General features: G+C 40.5%; 1 protein-coding gene across 4 annotated transcripts in view; it reads left to right on the top strand.

Annotated features, from left to right (window-relative positions):
- The window catches only part of SLC9A4 (solute carrier family 9 member A4), a 68,958-nt gene that overhangs the window by 15,513 nt on the left and 26,853 nt on the right, over positions 1 to 26,592 (top strand). For all 4 annotated transcript variants that reach the window (XM_037019909.2, XM_037019908.2, XM_037019911.2 and 1 more), the window contains exons 3-8: positions 14,527 to 14,786; positions 16,064 to 16,281; positions 19,441 to 19,643; positions 20,210 to 20,296; positions 23,434 to 23,504; positions 25,824 to 25,985. In XM_037019909.2, coding sequence (XP_036875804.2) covers positions 14,527 to 14,786; positions 16,064 to 16,281; positions 19,441 to 19,643; positions 20,210 to 20,296; positions 23,434 to 23,504; positions 25,824 to 25,985 — 1,001 coding nt within the window. The remainder of the gene's footprint in view (positions 1 to 14,526; positions 14,787 to 16,063; positions 16,282 to 19,440; positions 19,644 to 20,209; positions 20,297 to 23,433; positions 23,505 to 25,823; positions 25,986 to 26,592) is intronic.

The raw sequence follows: 26,592 nt of genomic DNA, 5'->3' as shown, positions 1-26,592 counted from the left end.
ATCCACTGGTCACAACTGATGTTTGCTTTTATGGTTTAAAAAGGTTAAATAGCCTTTAAATTCCTTCTTCTGTCATAGAGGTGTACTGATAAAAATGTCCTATGGCATTTGCTCCAAGTCAGAGAGTGAAGGGAAAGATTGTAGAGACTCAGGGGTACTAGGCTGGGACAGGTCCTTGGACAGAATCATGGGTGAGGAAGACGTGTTGGAGGGGGTGCTTGGTTACTATTAGGTTCGTTTTGAACTGTTGAGCTTGAGACACCTATAAGACACTGAAAAGAATTTTTCAATAGTTTTAGAAACAGGAGTCAAGAGCATGGGGGAAAGACAGAATGGAGATGCCTACCTGGGAGCCATTGGGAAGAGGGGGTGACTGTAGCTCTGAAATAGGGCAGTGGTCCACCCTACCATTCTCCAAGCTCTGAAGGATTTTCAGACATTTTTAATTGAAAAGGAGTTGCTTAAAGGAATATCTTTGCTATGCTCTGAGTCAATAAAATCTTGCTTGTTCACATTTCTCTCCTCTTTACTAAATTTTCTGTTCAGTCATTTTTCTGATCTCTGATCTCTGAGGTTGTAAGCAGCTAATGTTCAGGGATATCAGCTCTTGGGGAGTTAAGTAAATTCCACATTTAATCTCTTGTTCTGGGCAGTGGATCTTTTTCTGTTCTTTAGGAGTGAGGTTAAAGCTTCCTGCCTTCTGTCTGTGCTATCATTTTATGGTGCCTGCTAGTTAATCTCTGGTTTTCTTAGCTGATTTCTTTTACCAGTCAGAGCAAGTGGTTGTCAAGGAACTGCTTTATGACAGAGGGTGATGCGTAAATGCCCCTTCAGACAAAACAGAAAATTAAATGGACTCATCATTTAATTTCCTGTGTAATGTTGATGAACACAGTTCTTTATGATATTTTGTGTACCTTTCCAGCATCTGACATACAGTCAAGATCATTTTATTTGACTATGTTGTGACTAACTTGCAAAGCTCTTTACATGGTTGTAGAGTCAGAAATTATTTAGGCTTCTTGTTTTAAGGAACTGAATTTATGGCAAGTTCAAATAATGAGGAATAATAAAAAAAGATATATGAGGCCGTCAGGAATACATAGATCCTGTGATATCCACCAGGGTTGCCATAACAGAATCCCCAGACTAGGGGGCTTGAACAACAGAGATGTACTTTCTCATGGTTCTGGAAGCTGGAAGTCCAAGATCAGGGTGCTGGCCGATTGGTTTCTGGTGAGACTCCTCTTTCTGGTTTGCAGTCCTCTGTCTCCTTACTGTGTCCTCTGTGTATAGCCCTTGTGTTTCTTTTTTTTTCTTACAAGGACACCAGCTGCACTGGATTAGGGCGCCACTATGATGGCCATGTCTAATCCTGATTACCTCTTTACAGACCGTATCTCCAAAACCCGTTGCAGGCTGAGTCCTGGAGGTTAAGACTTGAGCACATGAATTTGAGGGGAACACAGCTCAGCCCATAGAAGACCCCTCAAGAGTTCAGGATTGGATGTGCTTTACAATGGATCTCACAAAGCCTGTAACTAGAAGCATGCTGGCTTCAGGGATTTCAGAGGTGTCAAAAGCTCAGAAAAAGCAGAATAGTAAAATCAGTGAGTGAATCACGGAAGTAGTATTTAGTAAAAGTTTATTGTGCATAAACCAAAAAAGGCAGCTTGCAAACTAAGAGCACCCAAACCAGACATGGAACGAGGCTCAGAGGCCTATTATATATAGTGTGGAGTCAGTGTGTGTTTATTCTTCACAGTGACTCTCTACAATATTAGAATTTTCTTAAATGAAAGGGAATTTGGTTAATGGTTACCTCTGCAAAAAAACGCCGCATCCCATAAATGATGTGTATCATTTCTGCTCAAAACCATTCAAAGTCAAAACTTGGCCAGGTGTCGTTACTTGGTGGAGATGGATGTGCAATCCTGCCAGGCGCTTAGAAGGAAAAGAAATAGTGAGTAAATAGCATTAATCACTCTCACAGCATCACTCCGCAGCCCCACAGGGATGCAACTTACTCGGTTACTCAAACCTCTTCTCTATAGATCTGTTTGTTTCCATTCCAGTTAGCTTCCACTATTCAGTTGTATTTCCCCTATTCTTTAAGTTTTATTTTCAGTTTTTGGTGCTCATAATCCATACTTCTTTATGACTCCTCACTGTCTCTGAATGTCTCACAATATTTCTCCATTCATGTGCGCCTAGTCCTACAAGTCGGCTCCCTACCCACTTCAGATGCAAATTTAGTCCCAACCAAATTGTTGACCAGAACTCAACTCCTCTTCTATTTTTTAAAGGTTTTATGGAGAATAAGCATTTCTTCCTTAAGATACAGATAAGGTATCTTATCTTTTGTAACTTATTAATTTTTTTGTTCTACTTTATTACTGTCTTTACAACTGTTTTCCTAATTACTTGTTCTGCTTCTTCTAGTTTCCTCAAGGAGAACCTTATGTCATTGATTTTAGACCCTTCAGCTTTTCAATTGTAAGCATTTAAAGCTATAAGTTATTCTTCAAAAAAGCTGATAGAAAAAAAATCAGCATATTTAAAATCAACATTCCACCTCTGCTAATCCTGGTTTGGAGGGCTGGTGTCTTTAGTCATTATTCTGTGTGCTGAAAGGACTTTGCAAACTTTTATAGTGGCACCTGTTAAAGGTTTGCCATTATGATCTCAGGAGACCTGGTGATCTTGTTAAGGTAACAGGACCATTTGCTGAGACACTGCTGAACTGTAGTTTTTACACCACTTCTGACACCAAAAATGTGTGGGTGTTTTTTTCCCATAGCAACCAGTTCTCTACTTCTCCAGACACCAACTTGGTGCCCTACAATTTAATTCAATTCTGATACTAACTGCTTGAAATTAGCACAGACCTCACAGGTTAACCAAGGGCTTAGTCCCACCTGACTGCCCCCACCTCAGACACCAATCACAAGTCTGTATCATCCATCCCTCTGACCGAGTGGCTATAAAATTGGGAGTTCCCACCAGCCCCTCCTCAGGTTTGATAATTTACTAAATAGCTCACAGAACTCAGTAAAGCAGCTTACTTTCTATTACAGTGTATCATAAAAGATGCAACTCAGAAACAACCAGATGAAAGAGATGCATAGGGTAATGCATGAGGGAGGAGGTTCAGAGCTTCCATGCCCTCTTCAGGCCTGCCGCCCTTCCAGCAGCAACCTGGAATCTTTCTGAGCCCTTTTGTGTAGTTTTTTCTGGAAGTTCCATTATATAGGCAGGATTGATTAAGTCACTGGCCACTGGTGATTGAACTCAATCTTTAGCCCCTTTCTTCTTCCTGGAGGTCAGGGGATGGGGATGAAAGTTATCAGCCCTCAGATCATGTGGTTGGTTCCTCGGACAACCAGCTCAGCTCCTGCAGCTCTCTGGGACCCAGGCAAGAGTCATTAGTATGAGCTCAGGTGTGGTTAAAAAGACATCATAATGAATAACAAAAGACTCCTCTTACCCCAGCCACTCAGGAAATGACAAGGTTTTCAGAAACTCCATGCCAGGTACCTGAGACAAAGACACAATATATACTTTTTTATTGTATCACAACTTCACACCTCTATACCGAGTGAGGCGGGTGAATCTCACCTTGTTTTCCACTGGTGCCATGGACACGCTTGAGATTTAGCATTGGCTGAATTTTCCCCTCCAAAGTGTGAAAACTACACACACATGAGACTGATTTGAATGAGTCCAGAGAAAATCTTTTACGACTGTAATGACATCCAGACCCTGGTAATTTGAAAAATAAGAATTGTTTCTCATGTAGTCACATGGATTGTGTCCGTAAATGTAGTCTTCTTAATTATATGCACTGCTTTAGCTTCTGAAATTGCCATGACATCTTCCTGGCAGGGCACACAGGTGTCCAGGAACTGGTCTGACCCAGTTGACTTTCCCTGGCCTTCAGACAGACTGGGTAGCTGCTTACAATCTGGAGAGTTCAGCTAAAGAGTTTGTGGCAATAGCATGCAAATCTCTGAGTCTCAGTCACATTCCCTGAGGTTTGATAGTAAAATACACTCCCAGGTCCAGTTTAAGTCTTTCAAACATGCCTCTTGTGGGCCTTGTGGAAGTGTCTGTCTCATCATCTTGGTTTCACTCCCTGCAGTATAAGTACAGTTCCAGAGGTGCAACACCAGATCTTCTAAAACTCATATGAGGATTGTTCTGAGGTGAGACAGAAGGTGAAACTGGATTAAACAAACTCACTGAGTTGAATACACCAATAAGATTCTTTTGGATTCACTTTGAAACCCTAAGTTACAATTTTCTTTCAAACATGTAGTGAAGATTTCTCCTGGAATATGGCTTCACTTTGCTTAAATAGGCCAGTATCACTACAGTTTTGTAAAACATGATCAATCCACAGAAAGGTTAATAGATATTGTTCAGGTCTCCCGTGTATCACACACTCAGAGGGCATTAGTTGAGCAAAAGACTTATAGGGGAAATTCCTGTGAGAAAATGGGAAGGGAGCTCAGAGACAGGGGAGAGCCCTGGACCACCTTGCAGAGTGAACACAGGCAAGGCAGTGGGGCATGGAGGGAAACTGGGAGGACTCTTCCACTGCACTTCTAAGACAATTTATGAAGCCCATCAAGAGTCTTGCACCTTCCAGAATGGGCTTGCCTTAGTGGTCTGTCATACCAGGTCCTTGGCTGAGAACAGCCAATGGGACTCAGGGTGTAGCAGCTGTCCACTTGCTTCTGCTCCAGGCAGTCAGAGACCTGAGGGATCCTGACTGCCACAGAGAGACAGGTAGATGGTGAATGCCAGGTAGATAGGTAGACAACAGATAGATAGGTAATGATAAATATACAAAAACAGATATATAGATAGATGACAGATGATGATGATATACCTAGACAGTCAAGCAGGATTGGAAAATAAGTATTACACACACACACACACACACACACACACATATATATATATTTAATAGAGTGGCTTTCTTTGGGAGGTATTGTGGAGCATTTGTGAGAGTTTCACTTTGCACTTTCTTACATTTTTTAAAATTTTGCACATCATATGGTAAGATGTTATAGAATCAATACTTGTCTTCTCTGTGGTCTACTGTCTTCCCAGTGCCCCCTCCTACATTATGTGTGTTGATCATAATGCCCATTAATCCCATTCTCCCACCCTTCCCACATCCTTACCTTTGGTAATGGCTAGTCTCTTGGAGTCTGAGAGTCTACTGCTGTTTTGTTCCTTCAGTTTTGCTCTGTTCTTATACCCCACATATGAGTGAAATCATTTGGTACTTCTCTTTCTCTGCCTGGCTTATTTCACTGAGCATAATACCCTCTAGCTCCATCCATGTTGTTGGAAATGGTAGGATTTGTTTACTTCCTATGGCTGAATACTATTCTATTGTGTGTATGTACCACATCTTCTTTATCCATTCATCTACTAATAGACACTTAAGTTGCTTCCACAACAGCACTGCTATTGTGAATAGTGCTGTGATAAACATAGGGGTGTGTATGTCTCTTTGAATCTGGGATCTTGTTTTCTTTGGGTAAATTCCTAGAGTGGAATTCCTGGGCCAAATGGCATTTCTATTTTTAGTTTTTTGAGGATCGTCCATATAGTTTTCCACAATGGTTGAAACTAACTTACATTCCCAACAACAGTGTAGGAGGGTTCCCTTTTCTGCACACCCTCACCAGCATTTGTTGTTCCTTGTCTTTTGGATGTTGGCTGTCCTAACTGGTGTGAAGTCATATCTCATTGTGGTTTTAATTTGCATTTCTCTGATAATTAGTGATGTGGAGAAGCTTTTCATATGCCTTTTGGCCATCTAAATTTCTTCTTTGGAGAAGTATCTGTTAGGATCCTGCACCTATTTTACAATCAGGTTATTTGCTGTTTGAGTGTTGAGGCATGTGAGTTCTTTATATATTTTAGATGTTCATCCCTTATTGGATATGTCATTTATGAGTATATTCTCCCATACTGTAGGGTGCCTTTTTGTTCTGCTGATGGTGTTCTTTGCAGTACAGAATTTTTTAATTTGATGTAGTCCCATTTGTTCATTTTTGCTTTTGCTTTCCTTGCCAGAGTAGATGTGTCCATGAAAAAGATGCTCATGTTTATATTCAAGAAATTTTTGCCTATGTTTACTTCTAAGAGTTTAATAGTTTCATGACTTACATTCAGGTCTTTGATCCAATTTACATTTACTTTTGTGTATGGAGTTAGACAATAATCCAGTTTCATTCTCTTACATGTAGCTGTCCAGTTTTTCCAACACCAATTGTTAAAGAGGCTGTCATTTCTCCATTGCATATCTATGGCTCCTTTATCATACATTAATTGACCATATATGCTTGGATTTATATCTGGGCTCCATATTCTGTTCCATTGATCTATGGGTCTGTTCTTGTGCTGGTTCCAAATTGTCTTGATTATTGTGTCTTTATAGTAGAGCTTGAAGTTGGGGAGCATAATTCCCCCAGCTTTATTCTTCCTTCTCAGGATTGCTTTGGCTGTTCAGGGTCTTTTGTGATTCCAGAGGAATTTTAGAACTCTTTGTTCTAGATGGTTGAAGAATGCTGTTGGTATTTTGATAGGAATTGCATTGAAATTGTAGATTGATTTAGACAGGATGGCCATTTTGAATATATTCATCTTCCTATCCATGAGTATGGGATGTATTTCCATTTATTGGTGTCTTCTTTAATTTCTCTCATGAGTGTCTTTAGTTTGCAAGGTATAGATCTTTCAACATCTTGGTTAGGTTTATTCCTAGGTATTTTATTCTTTTTGATGCAATTGTGAATGGAATTGTTTTCCTGATTTCTCTTTCTGCTAGTTCATCATTAGTATATAAGAATGCAACAGATCTGTGTGTATTAATTTTGTATTCTACAACTTTGCTGAATTCAGTTATTCTAGTAGTTTTGGAGTGGATTCTTTAGGGTTTTTTATGTACAATATTATATCATCTGCAGTGACAATTTAGCCTCTTCCTTACTAATCTGGATGCCTTTTATTTCTTTGTGTTGTCTGATTGCTGTGGGTAGGACCTCCAGTACTATGTTGAATGAATAAAAGAGGGGAGAGTGGGCATCCATGTCTTGTTCCCTCTCTTAAAAGGAAAGCTTTCAGCTTCTTGCTGTTAAGTATGATGTTGGCTGTGGGTTTGTCATATAAGGCCTTTATTATGTTGAGGTACTTGCCCTCTATACCCATTTTGTTGAGAGTTTTTATCATGAATGGATGTTGAATTTTGTTGAATGCTTTTTCAGCATCTGTGGAGATGATCATGTGGTTTTTGTCCTTCCTTTTGTTGATGTGGTATATGATGTTGATGGATTTTTGAATATTGTACCATTCTTGCATCCTTGGAATAAATCCTACTTGATCATAATGGATGATCTTTTTGATGTATTATTGAATTCAGTTTGCTAAAATTTTCTTGAGTATTTTTGCATCTATGTTCATTGGGGATATTGGTCTGTAATTTTCTTTTTTTGTCATGTCTTTGCCTGGTTTTGGTATTAGGGTGATTTTGGCCTCATAGAATGAGATTGGAAGTATTACCTCCTCTTCTACTTTTTGGAAAACTTTAAGGAGGATGGGCATTAGGTCTTCTGTAAATGTTTGATAAAATTCAGTGGTGAATTCATCTGTCCCAGCAATTTTGTTCTTAGATAGCTTTTTTATTATCATTTCAATTTCATTGCTGGTAATTGGTTTATTCAGATTTTGTTTCTCCCTGGGTCAGTCTTGAAAGGTTGTATTTTTCTAGAAAGTTGTCCTCTCTTCTAGGTTACCCAATTTGTCAGCATACAATTTTTCATAGTATTCTCTACTAATCCTTTGTATTTATGTGGTGTCCATGGTTATTTTTCCTTTCTCCTTTCTGATTCTGTTTATGTGTGTGTAGACTCTCTTTTTTTCTTGATAAGTCTGGCTAGGGGTTTTTCTATTTTGTTTATTTTCTCAAAGGATTGGCTCCTGCTTTCATTGATTCTTTCTGTTGTTTCATTATCCTCAATTTTATTTATTTCTGCTCTGATCTTTATTATGTCCCTCCTTCTACTGACTTTGGGCCACATTTGTTCTTATTTTTCTAGTTTTATTAATTGTGAGTTTAGACTGTTCATTTGGGAATGCTCTTCTTTCTTGTGGTAAGCCTGTAATACAGTATACTTCTCTCTAGTGCCCAGATGCTCTATTCTCTGGAGCTTCCCAGCTCCTGGAGCAATCACAGGGGGTGCATCCCACAGATTTTGGGATGTTGAGTTGCTATTTTCATCTGTCTCCATATATTGCTTGGCCTCTGTTTTTTTTGGTCATTGATCCATTGATTATTTAGGATCATGTTGTTAAGCCTCCATGTGTTTGGGAGCTTTTCTGTTTTCTTTGTGTGATTTATTTCTAGTTTCATACCTGTGTGGTTTGAGAAGCTGGTTGGTACAATTTCAATCCTTCTGAATTTACTGAGGCTCTTTTTGTGCCCTAGTATGTGATCTATTCTGGAAAATATTCCATGTGCACTTGAGAAGAATATGTATCCTGTTGCTTTTGGGTGGAGTGTTCAGCAAATCTCTGTTCGATCCATCTATTCTAATGTGTTGTTCAGTGCCTCTGTCTCCTTATTTATTTTCTGTCTGGTTGATCTGTCCTTTGGAGTAAGTGGTGCATTGGAGTCTCCTAAAATGAATGCATTGCATTCTGTTTCCCCCTTTAATTCTGTTAGTATTTGTTTCACATATTTAGGTGCTCCTATGTTGGGTGCAAAGATATTTATAATGATTATATCCTATTTTTGGACTGACCACTTTATTACTATATAATGTCCTTTGTCTTTTATTACTTTCTTTGTTTTGAAGTCTATTTTTTTAATACAAATATACATTACCCCATCACTTTTAGTCTGTGTATGTCTTTGAGTTTGAAATGAGTCTCTTACAGGCAGGATATAGATTGTTTTTTTTTTTTTTAACCATTGTGTAACTGTATGTCTTTTGATTGGTGCATTCAGTCCATTTACCTTAAGGGTGATTATTGATACATATGTACTTACTGCCATTGCAGGCTTTAGATTCATGGTTATCAAAGGTTCAAGGGTTGCTTCTTTACTATCTAACAGTCTAACTTAACTTGCTTATTATGATATTTCAAACACAATCTAAATGTCATTTTTTCCTCCCTTCTTTTTCTTCCTCCTCCACTTTTTATAAATTAGGTGTCATATTCTGTACTCTTTGTGTATCCTTTGACTGACTTTGCCTGTCGTTTATTTAATTTTGGATTTGCTTAGTATTTAATTGGTCTAATTCCTTTACTGTGGTTTTATTTTCTTTGGTTACAACTATTTAGCCTTAGGAGCACTTCCATATATAGCAGTTCCTTTAACATACACTATAGAGACCATTTGTGGAGGTATATTCCCTCAACTTTTGCTTATCTGGAAGTTGTTTAATTTCTGCTTCAAATTTAAAAGATAATCTTACTGGGTAGAGTATTCTTGGTTGGAGGCCCTTCTGTTTCATTGCATTAAATATATCATGCCACTCCCTTCTGACCTGTAAGGTTTCTGCTGAGAAGTCTGATGATATCTTGATGGGGTTTCCTTTGTATGTGATCTTTTTTATCTCTCTGACTGCTTTTAATACTCTGACCTTGTCCTTGATCTTTGCCCTTTTAATTATTATATATCTTCGTGTTGTCCTCCTTGGGTGCCTTGTGTTGGGAGATCTCTGCACTTCCTTGGCCTGAGAGACTATTTACTTCCCCAGACTGGGGAACTTTTCAGCCATAATTTCCTCAAAGAGGTTTTCTATCCCTTTTTCTCTCTCTTCTTTTTGTACCCCTGTAATGCAAATATTGTTCCATTTGGATTGGTCACACAGTTCTCTTATTATTCTTTCATTCCTAGAAATCCTTTTTTCTCTCTGTACCTCAGCTTCTTTGTATTCCTGTTCTCTAATTTTTATTTCATTTACCATCTCCACTATCTCATCTAATCTGCTTTTAAATCCCTCCATTGTATGTTTCTTTTCAGATACTGTATTTTTCAAAAATTTTCTCTTTCTTAAAGTCCTCTCTGAGAACTTAGATATTTTTCTGTAGCTCTGTGAACATGTTTATGATTTTTATTTTGAAATATTTATTCAGAAGATTGGTGATTTCAGTTTCACTTGGTGTTTGTGGTGTTTGAGGGATTTTGGTTTGTACAAGATTATTTTACCATTTCATATTTCTAATGATTACTATGGTATAATAACTTTATGCAGGCAGCTTTCTCTAGTGCCCAGATGCTCTATTCTCTGGAGCTGCCCAGCTCCTGGAGCAATTACAGAGGTTGCAGACAAGCAGTGCTGGTGTCTACCAGGAGGAAAGAGCTCTTTCCTGCTTCCAAGCTGCAGTGTCTGCCTCCACTGCCAGGGTTAGTGGGCTGAGTATGCAGGGAGGAGCCTCTGCATTACACCCCTATAGCTGCTGTAGACAGGGTTACCCTCTGGCTGCCTGGTGAGATGGCAGGGGCAGAAGATTTGTGACCTGGTCCCTGCCAGGAGAAAGGAGCAACAGACTGCATATCGCAGTGAGAGACCTTGGCACTGCATTGCCAACCAGGGGGATGGAGTGTCTGAAGCTCCTGAAAGCTCCCAATCTGCTGGGCTGAGTGTTCCAGGTCGATTTTGTTCACCTGTCCTTTCTCCTGAGCAGCAATCTGTGTGTAATCCTTACCCCTTTAGCAGCCCTCTCACTGTTGGGAAGTCTTTCAAAGTACCCACCTTTCTTTAGTCCCAGAATGGCCATTTGTGGGTACCTATTTTCCACAAGTGGATGGAATTTCAGTCTTTCTGAATATTCCTCCTGTCTTTGCTTTCTAACCCCACTAATTACCAGAGCACCATGTAATGTAGGTTTGTGCTCACGGTGAAGATCTCCAGGGATGGGTGTTTAGCAGACTTTGGCTTCTACTCTCTCCCTACTCAGTTTGTCTTCCTCCCGCTAGTAAACTGGGTGGAGAGAAGGGCTTGGGTCCTGCTGGATTGCAGCTTTGCTACTTTACCTTTCCTGTGAGGTCTTCTCTTTTCCTCAGATGTAGGCAGTCTGTTGCAATCTTCTTTCTGGTCACTCTTTCAAGATTAGTTGTATTTGCTGTATTTTCATGTTATATGTGGTTTTGGGAGAAGCTTTCTGCCTCACTTCTCATGCTGCCATCTTTTTCCATCCCACTGAGCTTATCAGCATGTATATTCTTAAGCAAATCTGGTTTGAGATTTCAGCAAGTCTCTCTCTTTTTGAAGATAATCCCTTTCCTAATAGCAGAAATTGACAAATGCTCATGTTGCATGTGTATGTGTGATCCTTGCTTGAGCCAATTTGTATCAACCATTTTTTCATCTTCCCCAGAAAATGCACTAGAAACATCTCTTTGGGAGAGGAAGCAAGCATTTATAATCTGTTGTCCACATCCACTTATCTATCCAAGCTTGTTGGTTATAGGCTACTGGTTACATTAAAAAGAAGAAACAAATGCAAACACTGAAAGTATATGTCCCAGGTACTCTTAAAGAAATATATTGGATCCATTTGGAGAGCAAGCCACAGATTAGAACCTTATGAAATTTAAAATTAAGTTGTGTCCTGAGAGATATATAACTAAAATACACTTGTCTATAATACAAGTTCTTTCCATTGAAAAGTCATTTTGGTTGTAGAAGCTGTACTGGTTTGACTAGCATTCCTCAAGAATTCACATCCACCTGGAGCTTCAGGTATGATCTTATTTGGAAATAGTTCTTTGTAGATATAATTAGTTAAGATAAATTTAAGTGGGCCCTAAATCCAGGGACTGGTGTCATTAGAAGAAGGCCATGTGAAGACACAGGGAAGGCACACACAGGAAAGGCCATGTGAAGATACTGGCAGAGACTGGAGCAGTATGTTTATAAGCCAAGGAACACCAAGGATTGTCAGAAACCACCAGAAACTAAGAAGAAAATAGGAGGATCCTTCCTTAGTGCCTTCAGAGTGTGGCCCTGCCAACACTTTGGTCCTAGACTTCCAGCCTCCCGAACAATGAGAGAATAAATTTCTGATGATATAAGCTATCTGAGTTTATGGTGCTTTGTTACAGCAGCCCTAGGAAACTAGCACAGAAGGCAATGTGGGAAAACTGTACTGGAGAGGTGCATGTGACTAAGAACCTGTGAGCAGAGGGGCCATTGCACACCCTCCTCACATAACCTCTCCCCCATCAGTATAGGGCATTAGCGAGGAAGCATCCCTAGATGAGGACCGGTGACACCTGATTGGTTCTAGGAATGACCCTCTCTGCCAACTCACACTCCAAAGCCAAAAGCCATGCCATGTGTAAGATTGTTTGACCTCCATACATAATGGATGGCAAAATGTGTATAAACCATTTACATGGTGCCTCTAGGGCACCACGAGCAGAGATGGTCATCCTTACAGACCAGCTGCTGCCTCTGCTTCCATCACCAGAGAACAACCTCACTCAAACAAATGTGAGGCACTCCTTAGGAAATACAAATGACACGAAGTGGTCTTCATTTTAAATGCACCTTGACTGTTTATGATTGTGAACATAAAAAGAAACTAGCCTAGGGACCATCTGTAGATGAACATTCATGCTCAGCCTCTCTGTGAGAAACCAGTGATCGTTTATCCTAAAGGTGATGTCATGCACAAAGCAGACCTGGAGGGACCAGCACTGGAAGGGGGCTGGGGAAGAGTGACTCCAGCCAAGAGGTCAGCACACACATGAGGCAGCAAGCAGTTCTGGGAAGGCCTGAGGGTGCACCTGGAGCTGGTATCCAAGTGCTGTCAGGGTACCCTGAAGGACAGAAGTGACACTGAGTGACTCAGTGAGGAAAGACAAATTGGGAACGAAGAGGTCAGTCAGTCTGGCAGGAGGCTCCAGCCTGGAGAAGTCTGGCAGGATGTAGAATAGGGGATCATCATGCCCAGCGGTAAGGCTTGAACAGGGTGTGAGGGGAGGGACTGAATTGGGTGTATTTGTTCTGAAAGGCTGAAGCACTCCTGTAGTTCTTTGCCATGCACACTATAATCATTGACCCTATTTCCCTGAGTTTTATCTTCTGCCCCTGCTCTGATGTTTTCATTTTCCTGCTATAGACAAACAGAGGCTAATAGTTGTGTGCTCTGGGTTATCAGGACCCTTTGGGCGTGATACTCTCAAAGGTCTTCATCTTCTGCAGATATGTTACCTTACCTGTTTTATGTGTTTCCTTAACCATGTGGTAACTGCCACTTTTCAGAGGTTCAGTCTAAGTGCTGGGCTGCCAAGTAATATGAAATAGTGATAAATAGAGCACTATAACTTCATCTAAGCATTGAAATAAGATGAGAATTGGGATTGTGTATCACATGGGCTGGAGGTGTTTGGAGGATGTAATGAGATTGTGTATAAGGAAAGCGTATCAGGCAGAGTCCAATCAAGAAAGAAACCACCCATAGGTTAAACAGAGAAATTTTAATATCAAAATTATCAAGTATAATAAAAGAATAACTATACAATAAATAGAAAAATATAAAAAATAGCTATATAAAAAGTATAACAAAAGAATAGAGATATGAGAACTCTCCATGGTACCCTAGAGCTGAGGGAAGGCCCCTGAAGAGGGACAAATTTGGAAGGGGTTCAGATTTCATTGGAGAAGGTGTGGACGGTCCCCTGGACAGCAGAGAAGCTGGCCAGGTAGCCAGATTGGAGCTGTTCTGGAGTTGCTGGGCAAACAGAAGACCATCCTCAGGAGGGCGGACATGGAGCAGTCAATGGTGCCCACGTGCAGTGGAAGCCTGGCTCAGGAGGTGGCAGAGGGCCTTTGGAAGAGAGGGTTTACAGACAGGTGGGCTGCTCAGGGAACCCCTGGCCACAGGCTTGTTTCACAGGGGCCAATGCAGGGCTTGTTTTAGGGTGTTAAGAGGTCTGTGCACAGGTTATCATCAGGTGATGCTGTACCGTTGCACAGGAATCCCTTTCAGGCCCTGGGGCCCTGGCAGGATCCACCAGAAGTCCTCCCTCCCACTTGACTGACTCTCTAGCCCCTCCCATTGGAAGTTGCTGGAAGCCCCTTCCTCCTGCAGCATCCTTTCAGCGCCCCCTACTGAGAGAGTGAGGCACTTGCTCACTTTGAAGGAGAAGCAGTCAGTTACAGGGGTCCATGGTTTATTACAGAGCCCATAATGAAGGGTGCATTCCAAGTGACGGGAAGTAAATAAAAAAACTGACAGAGAGCTTGGCAAAGAGGCTGGCACGTAGTAGGTGTTCAGTGACTGAAAGCTGTGTTATATATTTCTTATTCAGCCAAAGTAAATAAATTTAATTTATCTGGAATACATTTGAAAGTTGGGCAGCCATGTTAATATTTATTGTATAATTTACTGGTGTGTATTCTTTTTAACTAGACACTAAGTTAATAATCTGTGTGTGAAACATTTCTCATTTCTAGTTCATGTTTCTTTTCTTTTCTTTTTGTCTAGGTCTTATACAATATATTAATTGCCTTCACAAAGATGCATAAATTTGAAGACATAGAGCCTGTGGACATTTTGGCTGGGTGTGCCCGATTCATCATTGTGGGAGTTGGGGGGGCATTTTTCGGCATTGTTTTTGGATTCATTTCTGCGTTTATCACACGTTTCACTCAGAATATCTCTGCAATTGAGCCACTCATCATCTTCATGTTCAGCTATTTGTCCTACTTAGTTGCTGAGACACTCTATCTCTCCGGCATCCTGGCGTGAGTACAAACCAAGGACTAACTCTGATAGTCACAAAGGAGAATTTGGGAACCCCTCTTGTAGACTAGCCTCTGGAGAAGGCTTGCCTTCTGACCGTATTCCTCAGAGGTATTGAGGGATTCTAGTTATTTAAACTTGGTAAAATCTGATTCAGGTCCTTTGCCAAACAAATATTCTCTCCAGCATTTGTGTTTGCTCTATTCTAATGCTTTGCCTTAGGAGAGCATAATAATTATAAGGTCATTTTAGAGTGCTTCGAAAGGTGGATGCAGAGAAGGGCTGGGAGCAGATCAAGATTATAGTTTCATCTCAGTAGGTTTTTGGGGTTTTTTCCTTAAAAAAATTCATTAAAGTTACAGAGAAGAATCCCATGAGGGACTGCCCATCATTCCTGAGTTCTGCCTCCTATTTCCCTCAACCACACCCCCGTGCCAGAACTCATCACTGTGCAATGAAACTAGGCCAGTGGGATAAGACTAGCAATCCAGATTTCTTTTCCCCAAGGAAAATGTTTTTGAAATGTTTTTCCTTCCATAGATCTGGGAATGAGGCTTCTTAACCTGACTTGCTATACCTGGTTATGTTGTTTTTACAATGACATTATCCCCACATCCAGCTACCTGGGCAGAAATATTTAGTTTTATTGTATAGAAATACTTACTTTAATTAAATGTTAGTCTTCCTAGGCATTCATCATTTCCCCACCTTAAAAGTGATCAAAACTTCTTAGACAAGGCACAGTTTTTCTCCCCTCACCCCCAGATTTGCTAAGTGGCTCTAGAACAGAAAAATTTTTAATGAAAAATTTCTCATCAAAGTGTTGTAAGAAATGTTGCTCAGGTGGAGGAAATGAGGGGCCTCGCTGAGTTGTACTTTCTAGGTGACTGTGCTGGGTTTGTGTTGCTTGAAGGCAGCGTGAAGTAGAGTTAGAGGTAGTGCTGACCAACTCTTGAGGACGGAGGGCAAGACAGAACAGCCCTGTTTTGGGTTTGTGCCTGGTTATCGCCATTTTATTGTGAGAGAGCCCCGCCCCACCACCTCCCCCACCACGCCCACCTTCACCGCCAAACTCCACTTGTGCAAAACCCTTGGGGAGAGAGAACAGGAAGAAAGACACCCTGCGGAAAATCTGCAGCCAGAGAGGAAAATGGAGAAGACATCCTGCCTGTATAAAAAAGAGATCTGTGTGTCTGCTGCATCACCAACAGGGAGGCTTTTCTGTGGACGGGCAAAATCTTTTCTGTGGCTTTGCTCTGAGACTCTGCTCCTTTTGCAGAATCACAGCCTGTGCAGTGACAATGAAAAAGTATGTAGAAGAAAACGTGTCGCAGACATCCTACACGACCATCAAATATTTCATGAAGATGCTGAGCAGCGTCAGCGAGACCCTGATCTTCATCTTCATGGGTGTGTCCACTGTGGGGAAGAACCACGAGTGGAACTGGGCCTTCGTGTGCTGCACCCTGGCCTTCTGCCTGGTCTGGAGAGCCATTAGTAAGAGACGCAGGGCCCCGCAGGGTCCCCTGCCTGCTGTTGGCTGTTGTTTTTTTTTTTCAATTGAAGTGTCTTTGATATACAGTCTTATATTGGTTTCAAGTGTACAACACGGTGGTTCAACAGTTACTCGTATTATTAAATCCTCACCGCAACTAGTGCAGTTACTACCCGTTAACATAGAAAGATGTTACAGAATCACTGGCTATATTCTCCACACTGTACTGCTATCCCCGTGACCAACTTATACTATGACTGAGAATTCTTGAGCCCTTTTATCTCTCCCCTTCTCCACCCGCCCACCCAGTCCCTCCCCCGTGGTAACCACTGGTTACTTCTCAGTGTCTATGAGTCTACTGCAGTTCCATTTATTCTGTTTTGCTTTGTTTTTATATTGCACAAATAAGTGCAATTGTGATGTAAAAGCATAAGTAGTGAGGTGATGTGAACTGGTTTTACTGGTTCTGGGAGTATAGGCATCTCAGGGAGACTAGGAGCATTTTGTTTGCTCCTTTAATCAATTTGAAGTAAGGAATGGCTGATAAGGTGCTGCACTGAAGCAAGGTCAGAGCAAGGAGTATATTTTTCTTAATTGAAGAGAGAAATTTCACATCTACACATTTAAATATAACTCAGTAAATTTATCCCTTGCTCTTCACTTTGGCAATTTTTACCCTCTTGCACCTTAAATCAGATATAGATTATAAACTGCAAGCATTTACACTTGTTACAGGAAAAGTGAGATCTCACAAATTGTGTTCTGTGTTAGGCAAGTACTGTTAGAAAAACATCCCTCTGAATAACACAGGTGGTTTTAGTTGAGGGTGGAGTTTGATGTATAGAAAACCAAGGACCAGGAAGTGAGTCTTTGTTTTTCAAAGAAGTGCTTACTACTAATTAGTAAAGGCAACTCTATAATTGGTAACCAGCTTCACCCTTATAGAATACACTTAATTTTAAAAAATGAGATGTCTTAGCTAATAGCTGCTGATTTATCTTGTACATTTATGTTTCTGAAACTAGAAAGAACATTAAGTACTGATCTACAATACATGTGTTGCCTTTTGTTTAGAAGCAATTTTATTGCAAAATGATTTTGACCAATATTTGAAGCATTTTTAGGTAACTTTGATCAATACTTTCAAGCCAATAAAAATGAAAGAGAAATCAGGTAAAATGCTGAGAACTTATCTTGACTATATCGAGTCTAAATTAATTTGGGATGGGTTTTAGGATCTAGGAAAGAATAGCAAGAATACAAAAATATTAAAATATTCAGAAAACATATATTCTGACTATGGGTGTCCATTAAGTCTCCTAAGGGAGGAAAGAATTAAGGAAAATGTGATAATGAATTTATAATCTCAAATCAAATCCTGCAACTATTATTAACTAACTATTCAAACTTGGGCAGATACTGAACTACTCAGAATATTCCTCAACTACAAAATGGTGGGTGTGGACACATTTCTTAGGTCTCTTCCCCTTTTAACATTCCAGGGATCTACAGGGGAGTAAGGTTAACGTCAAGAGAGCGTCAGGCCAGCCAGCAAGAGTAGGGCCATCTAGGAGGGGATTAATATTGTAGACAGCTCAACACTGTTGGTCCTGATGACCTTCTAGCCGAACCCCTGCATCTTCCAGCTGAGGCAACTGACGGAGCAATCTCTGGGCGGACTTGGCCACATCCAGGGAGGGACAGAGCCAGGTGTCAGCACCCACTCCTCCCTCTCTCAGGCTGTTCCTTTTCCCAGCTTGACTCATTGTAAGCAGTAATAGTTCATACTCATGAGGGCTTATAACCTACAAAGCCCTGCTTTATGTTATTTATAGATATTAAATTCATTTAAGACGCACATCTACCTTCGGAGGTAAATACTATCATTATCCTCACTCAGAAACTGAGGGGACTGAGCACATGAAAAAGTTAAGAACATTGTCCGAGGTTGACGTGTGTGTGGAGGAGTGAAGACAAACAAAACTAAGTGAAAAACATTTTGATTTGACTGACTGCTGCACTCCCTCGCCTGTGAACAAGGCAGCTTGGTGTGAAGCCTGTGGGATTAGAAGTCACACGAGGTTACTGAGAGCTTTATTACTCTGCAGTGAAAACTCTTTAATAGAGTCACAGCTTTAGGGAAGGCATGTCTCCCACCAGCAACACCGTGTCGGTGGGCCACTTGGGGACGGAAGAGCAGAGGGATAGAAAACACCTCTACATTTTAGACATGCTCTCCCCAAGTGGCCTCCTCTCATTTACTGACAGAAAAAGGCCCTCCTTTGAACACTTGCCAACATCCTTTCTGGTTTGCATTGAACCTCAGGAAGAACCAAACCAAGCACAAGAGATTTGCTTACCTTGCAGAGACCACAGTCACCGAGAGGGCCCCTCTCATGTTTAAAATTACACACCTCTTTTGGTCACCCAGTGAGAACATGAGATGATAAAAATGCTTTTAGCTTCCAGTAATAGGGAGATAAAATTAGATTTTAAATAAAGTTAGATTGGAATTAAAACTAAGCACATTAAAAAGTAGGTAGGGTGGGTTTTCGGATCTAAGAAAGAATAGTAAGAATGCAGAAATATTAAAATGTTTACAAAACTAACCCTGAATATATGTGTCTGTTAGGTCTCCAAGGGAGGGAAGAATTAAGGAGACTGTCGTATGAATTTATAATCTCAAATCAAATCCTGGGACTACTACCAAGTAGTTATTTGACCTTGGGCAGAATCTTCCTCAACCACAAAACTGTGCAGACACATTTCTTAGGTCCCTTTTCATTTGTACTCTAGGAATCTACAGGGAAATTAAGCTAGTAAACTGATTTATAAGAATTTAGCTTTATTTCTTTTTGAAAGGCTGAGCAAAAATTATAAATATGGATTAGAAAATATATGCAACTTCGTATATTATAAAGTATCAATATTTCATTACTTTAAATACATAGACATGAGCACATGTGCTGGGAAGCTCCCTGTCTGAAGCACTAGTACCTCACTTCTAGTCAAAGTGAAAAGTTTTGCAAGATAATCTGTTTGGGACAGACAGTCGTGGATGTGATGGAGCTAGTTGCCTTGTTTGGAGCGCACATGCACACAGCCTGGGATCTTTACTCATCCATGACCCTCTGGTCTAATACTTATGTTCCCCCTTCTAGGTGTATTTGCTCTCTTCTATGTCAGTAACCAGTTTCGGACTTTCCCTTTCTCCAACAAGGACCAGTGCATAATCTTCTACAGTGGCGTGCGAGGAGCTGGAAGTTTTTCACTTGCATTTTTGCTTCCGTTGTCTCTTTTTCCCAGGAAGAAACTGTTTGTTACTGCTACTCTAGTAGTTATATATTTTACTGTATTTATTCAGGTTGGTTGAATTATTTCATACTTGAAATGAGAAATTTTTGGGGGGATTATGTATTAACTGTATAATACCAAAACAGAGACACTGTATCTGATTTTCAGACATGTGGCTCAATACTCAAACTAAATTCCCAATATTTCTAGATCATGTTTGTAGTCATCCTTTAACCTCTAGTTATGTTGTCTTTTAATCAGTAAAATATAAATATATTCCTGGGTAACAGATGAATCATAACTATTCTGGGTATTGCTCAAAATGAGATTCCAATTAGTACCACATAGCATGAGTTTTTAATTTTAGTTGGAGTTATCTCTCAACAAACTAATGAGAGTTTATTTTAAGGAATGAAACTAAATTCCTGCTTTAATATATAGATGTAATGTCTACTTTTATTGTAGAATTTAGAAGAATTAAATTAGAACAAGTAAACACTGGAGCATTTTTCCAGTAGAAACTAGTACAAAACAAAGACATAAAAATTGGAAGTCCTAATAGTTTTGCTAGTAGATTTGTTCCTGATAATGACAATCTTCCAAAAAAAACCCTTTATTTTGTTATTTATGATCTAGGGAATTACAATTGGCCCCCTGGTCAGGTACCTGGATGTTAAAAAGACTAATAAAAAGGAATCCATCAATGAAGAGCTTCATATCCGTGTAAGTTCTCTCTTTTTATAATTAGTAAATTAATAGGATGTTCCCCATTTGTCACCTATGTGAGCAGCTTGGGCTTTGATGAGACATGTGCACATAGCCTCTTTCCCAGCTCCACAAAGAGTGACTGTATTGTGTCTTATTGCTGCTGTAAGTAATTACCATAAACTCAGTGGCATAAACACACAAAGTATTATCTTATAGTTCTGGGAGGGGGGGGGGTCAGAAGTTCAAGATGAGTTTCACTGGGCTAAAATAAAGATGCTGCATTTCTTTCTAGGTTCTAGGGAAGTGTCTGTTTCTTCCCCTCTTCCAGGCTGAGAGCTGCTGGCATTCCTTGTGGGTCCTTTCCATCTTCAAAATTAGCAGTGACCACTCAGGTCTTTCTTAGCTGCATCATTCTGATAGTGACTCTTCTGCCTTCTTCTTCCTTGTTAAAGACCTTTGGGATTATACTGGGCCCATGTGGATAATTTAGGATATTCTATTTTAAAGTCAACTGATTAGCAACCCTAAGTCCATCTCCTATCTTCATTCTTCTTTGAATATAAACTAACGTATTCACAGGTTCTAGGGATCAGGAGGTGGACATCTTTGGGGACCATTATTCTGCCTATCACAGCCTTTCATAGCCCCTCAGAGATTCATGTTTGTTCCACATGCAAAATGCATTAACTCTATCTTAACCACACAAAGGTCTCAATCCACTGTAGTATTAACTCAAAGAGCAAAATCTCATTTAAATGTTATGTTTTAAAGTCCAAAATCTCATCATGTCAACTTGTAAACCAGAGATGGTTGGGGCTCCAGGTATCATCCATCCTGAGGCACAGCTCCTTTCCATTTCTGAGCCTGTGACACTCAAGAAACAAGTTATTTGCTTCCAAAATACACCAGATGGAGAGTCATAGAATAACAGAGGTGGACATTCCTTTCAAAAAGGGGGAAAATGGAAGGAAAAAAGGGGTCATTTGTCCCAAGCAAAGGCCCAAGTCTGCCTGGGAAAACTCTTTTTTGTTTCAGGCCTGGGAACAATCTCTGCTGATTCTTTGCTTCACCCTCCGGATTCTCAACTGCATACTCTTGAGTCACACTTTCCTTTTCATGAAATGCAGCATGTGTTTGCACTTCATCAGTTTGATCAGCTCATTTCTTGCCTGGAGAACTTTAGGATCTGACAGCCTGCTCTCATGCTGTCTCCTTTCATTTTGGTCTGAGCTGCCAGTGTTTCTATTTGGGTCCAGCAGGGAAACAGAAGCAGTAGGAGATGTACTAAGGGCTCTGTTGTGAGGGGTAGGGTTACCCACTGTGGAGGCTGGCTAGGCAAGTACAATATAGGTAGGACAGGCCAGCAAGGAGGGTGGACTGGAACTCTCAAGCTTGACCTACAGCTGCTGTGCACGAGTGGAACTTTCTTCTTCATCAGGGAAGTCTCAGCTCTACTCTTCAGGCCTTTCAACTGATCAAACCAGGCCCACCCAGGTTATCTAGGATAACTATTAAGATTAACTATTATGAACTCTAATCATATCTACAAAATACCTTCATAGCAGCATCTAGATTAGTGCTAATAATCACTAGGGGCTAGACTAGGCAAGCTGACACCTCAAAAGCTGTCACAGTGACTAATATTCCAAGTTGCCCTACTTGCTTCTAAAACCATTGGTACCAATGGCACATGGGACCCTCAGCTGTTTCTGAACTTTTAATTAGGAAGGGGTAAAGACTTCGACTACTTCTGCAGACATGGCCCAGTGGCAATTTTTATGAAAGCATCCAACTCTGATGAAGATGAAAAGGAAGTTGAGCATGGATTTTACCTGTTTAAGTGCAACACAATGTTGAAGGGATGCCATTCTGTGTGGCTCAAGGGAATAGTAATGGGAAGAACTAAGGGATGGAAGACAGAGGGAGAAAGACTTCACCTTTGTTAATGAAGAGCATTCTGACAATTGTTTCTTGTGTGGCACACCCAAAGATTAATTGGATGTGCGCAAGCAATGATTAGGAACACTTGGCATAGGTGCTGAGCAGGAGATTCAAGCTTTGAGGAGGTCAAGCTTTGAGGAGGCCAAGATAATTTTTTAGGTTTCTTTCATCCCTGAGAGTTCATGATTCTAATGTTGGAGTAACTGATGAAGTCTTTCAAAATCAGCCCTGAATTCATGGCCGAAATCATGTGAGGAAATAAATTTAAATTCCGGGAAACCCAAACCAAAAATTTTCAAGACCATTTGAAAATGTTCAACAGATGGGAATAGGGAGTGAGTGTTTTAAAATACACAATGCCTTAAACATGATTGAAGGTTTTTGTCTCTATCTTTATCTCTTATGTTCATTATTTTGAAAAATTAGAAAATACAGCTGAGAGAATGAAACTTGGATATTTTACTCCTTTCTTATTTATTTATTTTTCAAATAAAGTTATAATTATTGGTAGAATGTACATTAATTACTTCAGAATTAATTTGTAATCTATTTTGCAAAAATTTTTAGAATCTGGTATAAACTTCAATTATTACAAATTTTATTTACTTGAAGACTAATTCATAAATTTTGAAGAGATTGTGCTTTTTTTCTGAATTCCTGTGAACAATTTGGATAAAGCAAGCATGGTGTAATTGGCTTGGGTGTTGAAATGTAAATAGTAAGAGAAATAGATTAAAAAATGAGGCATATAGATAAATTTTGTAGCTGTATGTTGGTATATAATAGAATATCTATAGAATTGTATTCTTAGAAACTTTATAAAGTGGATGCTGGCATTTTCTTTTCTTTTGCAATGAAATTAAAAGTTAACAGTTAATCATTAGACTTTACTTCCAAGTGACTTCAGTAATGTGAAATTTCCTCTATCATTTTAGAAAAATATTATTCAAGGCAAATGGCAGGTAACTGGTCTTTATTGCAAGCTATGTGCATTATTAAGGAACTTATCTACAGAGTCTCTGAATCATGAAACTAAGTTAAATTATTATGAAAGACATTGTAAGTTTCAGTTACAAGGACAGAGTGACAGAAGAGAGGACAGGCTCCAGGAAATTAAAGCGTCCTTTGTTTTTCCAAGTGTGTTAGCATTCTTTGTGTGTCTTTTAGAGTTAATGTTTCACCAGCAATCATTTTCTTGTTTGGCTTGGCAGCTGATGGATCACTTGAAAGCTGGAATTGAAGATGTGTGTGGGCAATGGAGCCACTATCAAGTGAGAGACAAGTAAGGAGGTGGAGGGTCTCACCATCTAGGAGGGGAATCTGGGGCTTGGGAAACTCACAACTTGACACCGGAAGCTGAACATGAAGCCAGAAAGAAGCCACGAGTAGGAGACCAGGCAATCAAAGGTCCTAGCAGCCATGGCATGCAAGAAGATGGTGGAATTCCTGGGAATCCTGAGCCTGGAAAGTGGAGAACTATCAGTGGGTAGACTAGGCTGTCTCAGAGAGAACCAGTACACGGAGAGATGGAGATTAGAGAAGTCAGATTAAGTTTAAAATAAAGTCAAGTTTCCATGGAATGACTGGCTTCCTAAGTCTGCAAAGGGAGTTTGGCATCGCATCAGGGATCCTGCAGAAGAGATCCTCCATGGTTAGGGGAGGCTGTAGTCAAAGACCTTGAAGAATCCTTCCCACCTGGTGATTCTGTAGGATTGCCAAAGTCCCCTCCCCCTGGCACCTCTTACATTTCAGAACTCTTTCTCTTCCTGGAGTGAATCTATAGCCATATTTCTGAATTATGGCTCTGAGGAGAGTTTTACTGAGGATGAGAAAGAGGAGTTTTGGACTTACACACAGCTGTTTGGAAGATGTAGGAGTTAGCAGTAGCTGCATTAACCAAATGGTAGATGTTTCCTCTCTAGGGCTTGCCAACAAATTGATGTTGGTGATATCAAAGAGACTATGTTATATTTTATGTGGTTGCTTTAACTGTCCTGTGTTATTGCTGTCATTCTCATTTCAAAGGTGTGTAAACCATCTTTGCCAGTTAACCTGCTCAACAGAAGAACCTTGATCTGAAGTGAGGTCTGACTTTAAAACTAACTCCTTGCTTTCAATAAACCACAGAGCCCCAAACAGAGAGCCTAGGGACATAATGCCATGGTTAAATGTATAGATTATAGAAGAATGTTAAGAATTAAATAATCGATTCTGTTTAAGTTATCTTAAATATATACTCAGTCTCCTTTTAGAATGAGGTCTCACTTTCGGGAGGAAGGTGGTGCAGGAGATAAAGGCTGTGAGTTGTCAGTGAGCATGTGATAACTAAATCCGTGGTCATAGGGGAGAGAACCACAGGGGTGCAAAAGGGGAAGCTGCCTGAGGACAGGACTCTTGAGAAGCTCCCGTTCCCACGGGGCAGGTAAGAAAGAGGAAGGGCAGAGGAGGCTCAGAAGAAGTTGTTAGGACAGGTATTATGCTGGATGTGGGGGGCGCTGAGGAAATGACCCAGGGGCACATCAGGAGGAGCCCCCTGGCAAGCAGGGCAAGGGAAATGGCACCCACGGGCATCGAACAGCATAAGGTCAAGGTGAGCTTGTTGTGAACAGCATCAGACAAGTCCTGACGGTCAGGGAGCTGGTTACAGTGGATGGAGGAATAAACAGGAACACGAGCAAAGGCAGCAAACTGGGACCTGAGGAGCTGACCCAGTTGGAGGGAGAAGGGCCCAGTGTGAGCCAAACACTGACCCCAGCACTAAGGAATCACAGAGGAGGCTTGACTGATAAAGGGCCCATCCACCACTCAGACTGGGAAACCAATCACCATATAATAAGCCCACAGCCCTGGGAGTTATGTTGCCCCTAGAAAATAAAGCAGGCTGACAAATTACTCTTTGAATGTAACATGATTGGAAGCATTGAAAATTCCTACTCGGAACAAATGGCTGACTCTGGGGCACCACACGCACACATTCAGCTCAGCTTGATGGGTGGGCGGGAGGATTGCTACAATAGTCAGCGGCCATCAGCATCGACCCTATTCAGATGCTCCGTCATTCAGACTGTCAGAGATACGTGGCTTCTCCCTCCCATCCCCTTAATTGGCAGGATTCAAAATGGTCTTCTGCATAATGGGCAAAACTACTGTAACTACTGGGCCATTTAAATGTATTGGGTTCTGGTTGAATGGGCCAGTATTACTGTAAGTGCAGCTGCCACCGTTATGAGCTATTAGAATGGAAGATGTGTTCAAAAGCCTCAACCCTCTCATTTCTTCTCCTGCAATTGGGGCTGAGCTGGCCTGGGCCTCCCCAGCTCACAATTTATGCACACTTCTTACCCTGATTGCCACTTGACCTTTCCTTTTGTTTAATTGATTTTCAATGTATTCAGGCCAGTAGGCCATTCATTCTTTATTTTTTTAAAAAAGTATAAAAAAGTCTATGATTTAAAAAAAAAAAGTGTGTGCAAAGTCTCTGAATTCCTGGTACTGTCCTGGTGTTTTTCAGATTAAAGTTAAGTTGTAGTTTGTTTTATGAAAAATACATACTTATATATACAGAGGTTAAAGATTTCCAAATGTTGATTTTCATTTTTAGGTTTAAGAAGTTTGATCACAGATATTTACGGAAAATCCTAATCCGAAAGAACCTGCCAAAATCAAGCATTGTTTCTTTGTACAAGAAGCTGGAAATGAAACAAGCTATTGAGATGGTAGAGATGGGGATACTAAGTTCTACAACCTTCCCCACGCCCCATCTGTAAGTCACATCTGCTCTTTGATCTAGACTTTCCACGCCAGAATTGCAAGGGGCACTAACACATTGTTCCATTTAAGATAATACTGGAAGTGAAGAAGCAGACATAGGAAGAAATCATGAAAAAAAAGATGATCTAAGTCTTGGCATTTTGTAGTTTGGCTACGAAGTGTTTCATCTAGTTTCTGAAAACCACTTTTTGGCAAAAGTTGCCTATTGTATTTGGATATCACCTTTCTTGGGGTGGGGAGTGAATTTATAGAATAACAGCATATTTTACAAGACTTTCCCTTTCTCTTCCTGATTAGAAATCTCTACCCTTTCACCCCTGCTCATTGATTCTGTGAATCCTACCATTGTATTGCTCTCATGAGGCAAATTCTCTTTGTTGGTCAGCACGGGGTGCTGCTAACATAGATTTGGGGATGAGTGGGTGTAGGAGAGATGTGGCAGTTGGTAGGCTCTTTAAACTAAGAGCTGTGTTTGTAGTTGTGTCTAAGATTTGTGTGAGAGTTTGAGATTTTTCTTGAGTCTGTGGAACGCACACAGCTTGGTGCAGGGGGAGGACTGGCTTCTTGTGGAGCAGAGACCCTGAAGGAGTTGGAGTAGA

This window comes from Manis javanica, chromosome 1, assembly GCF_040802235.1.
Source record: "Manis javanica isolate MJ-LG chromosome 1, MJ_LKY, whole genome shotgun sequence".
NCBI classification, from domain to species: Eukaryota; Metazoa; Chordata; class Mammalia; order Pholidota; family Manidae; genus Manis; species Manis javanica.
The sequence above is the reverse complement of the archived record's forward strand: the minus strand, read 5'-3'. Positions and strand labels throughout refer to the sequence as shown.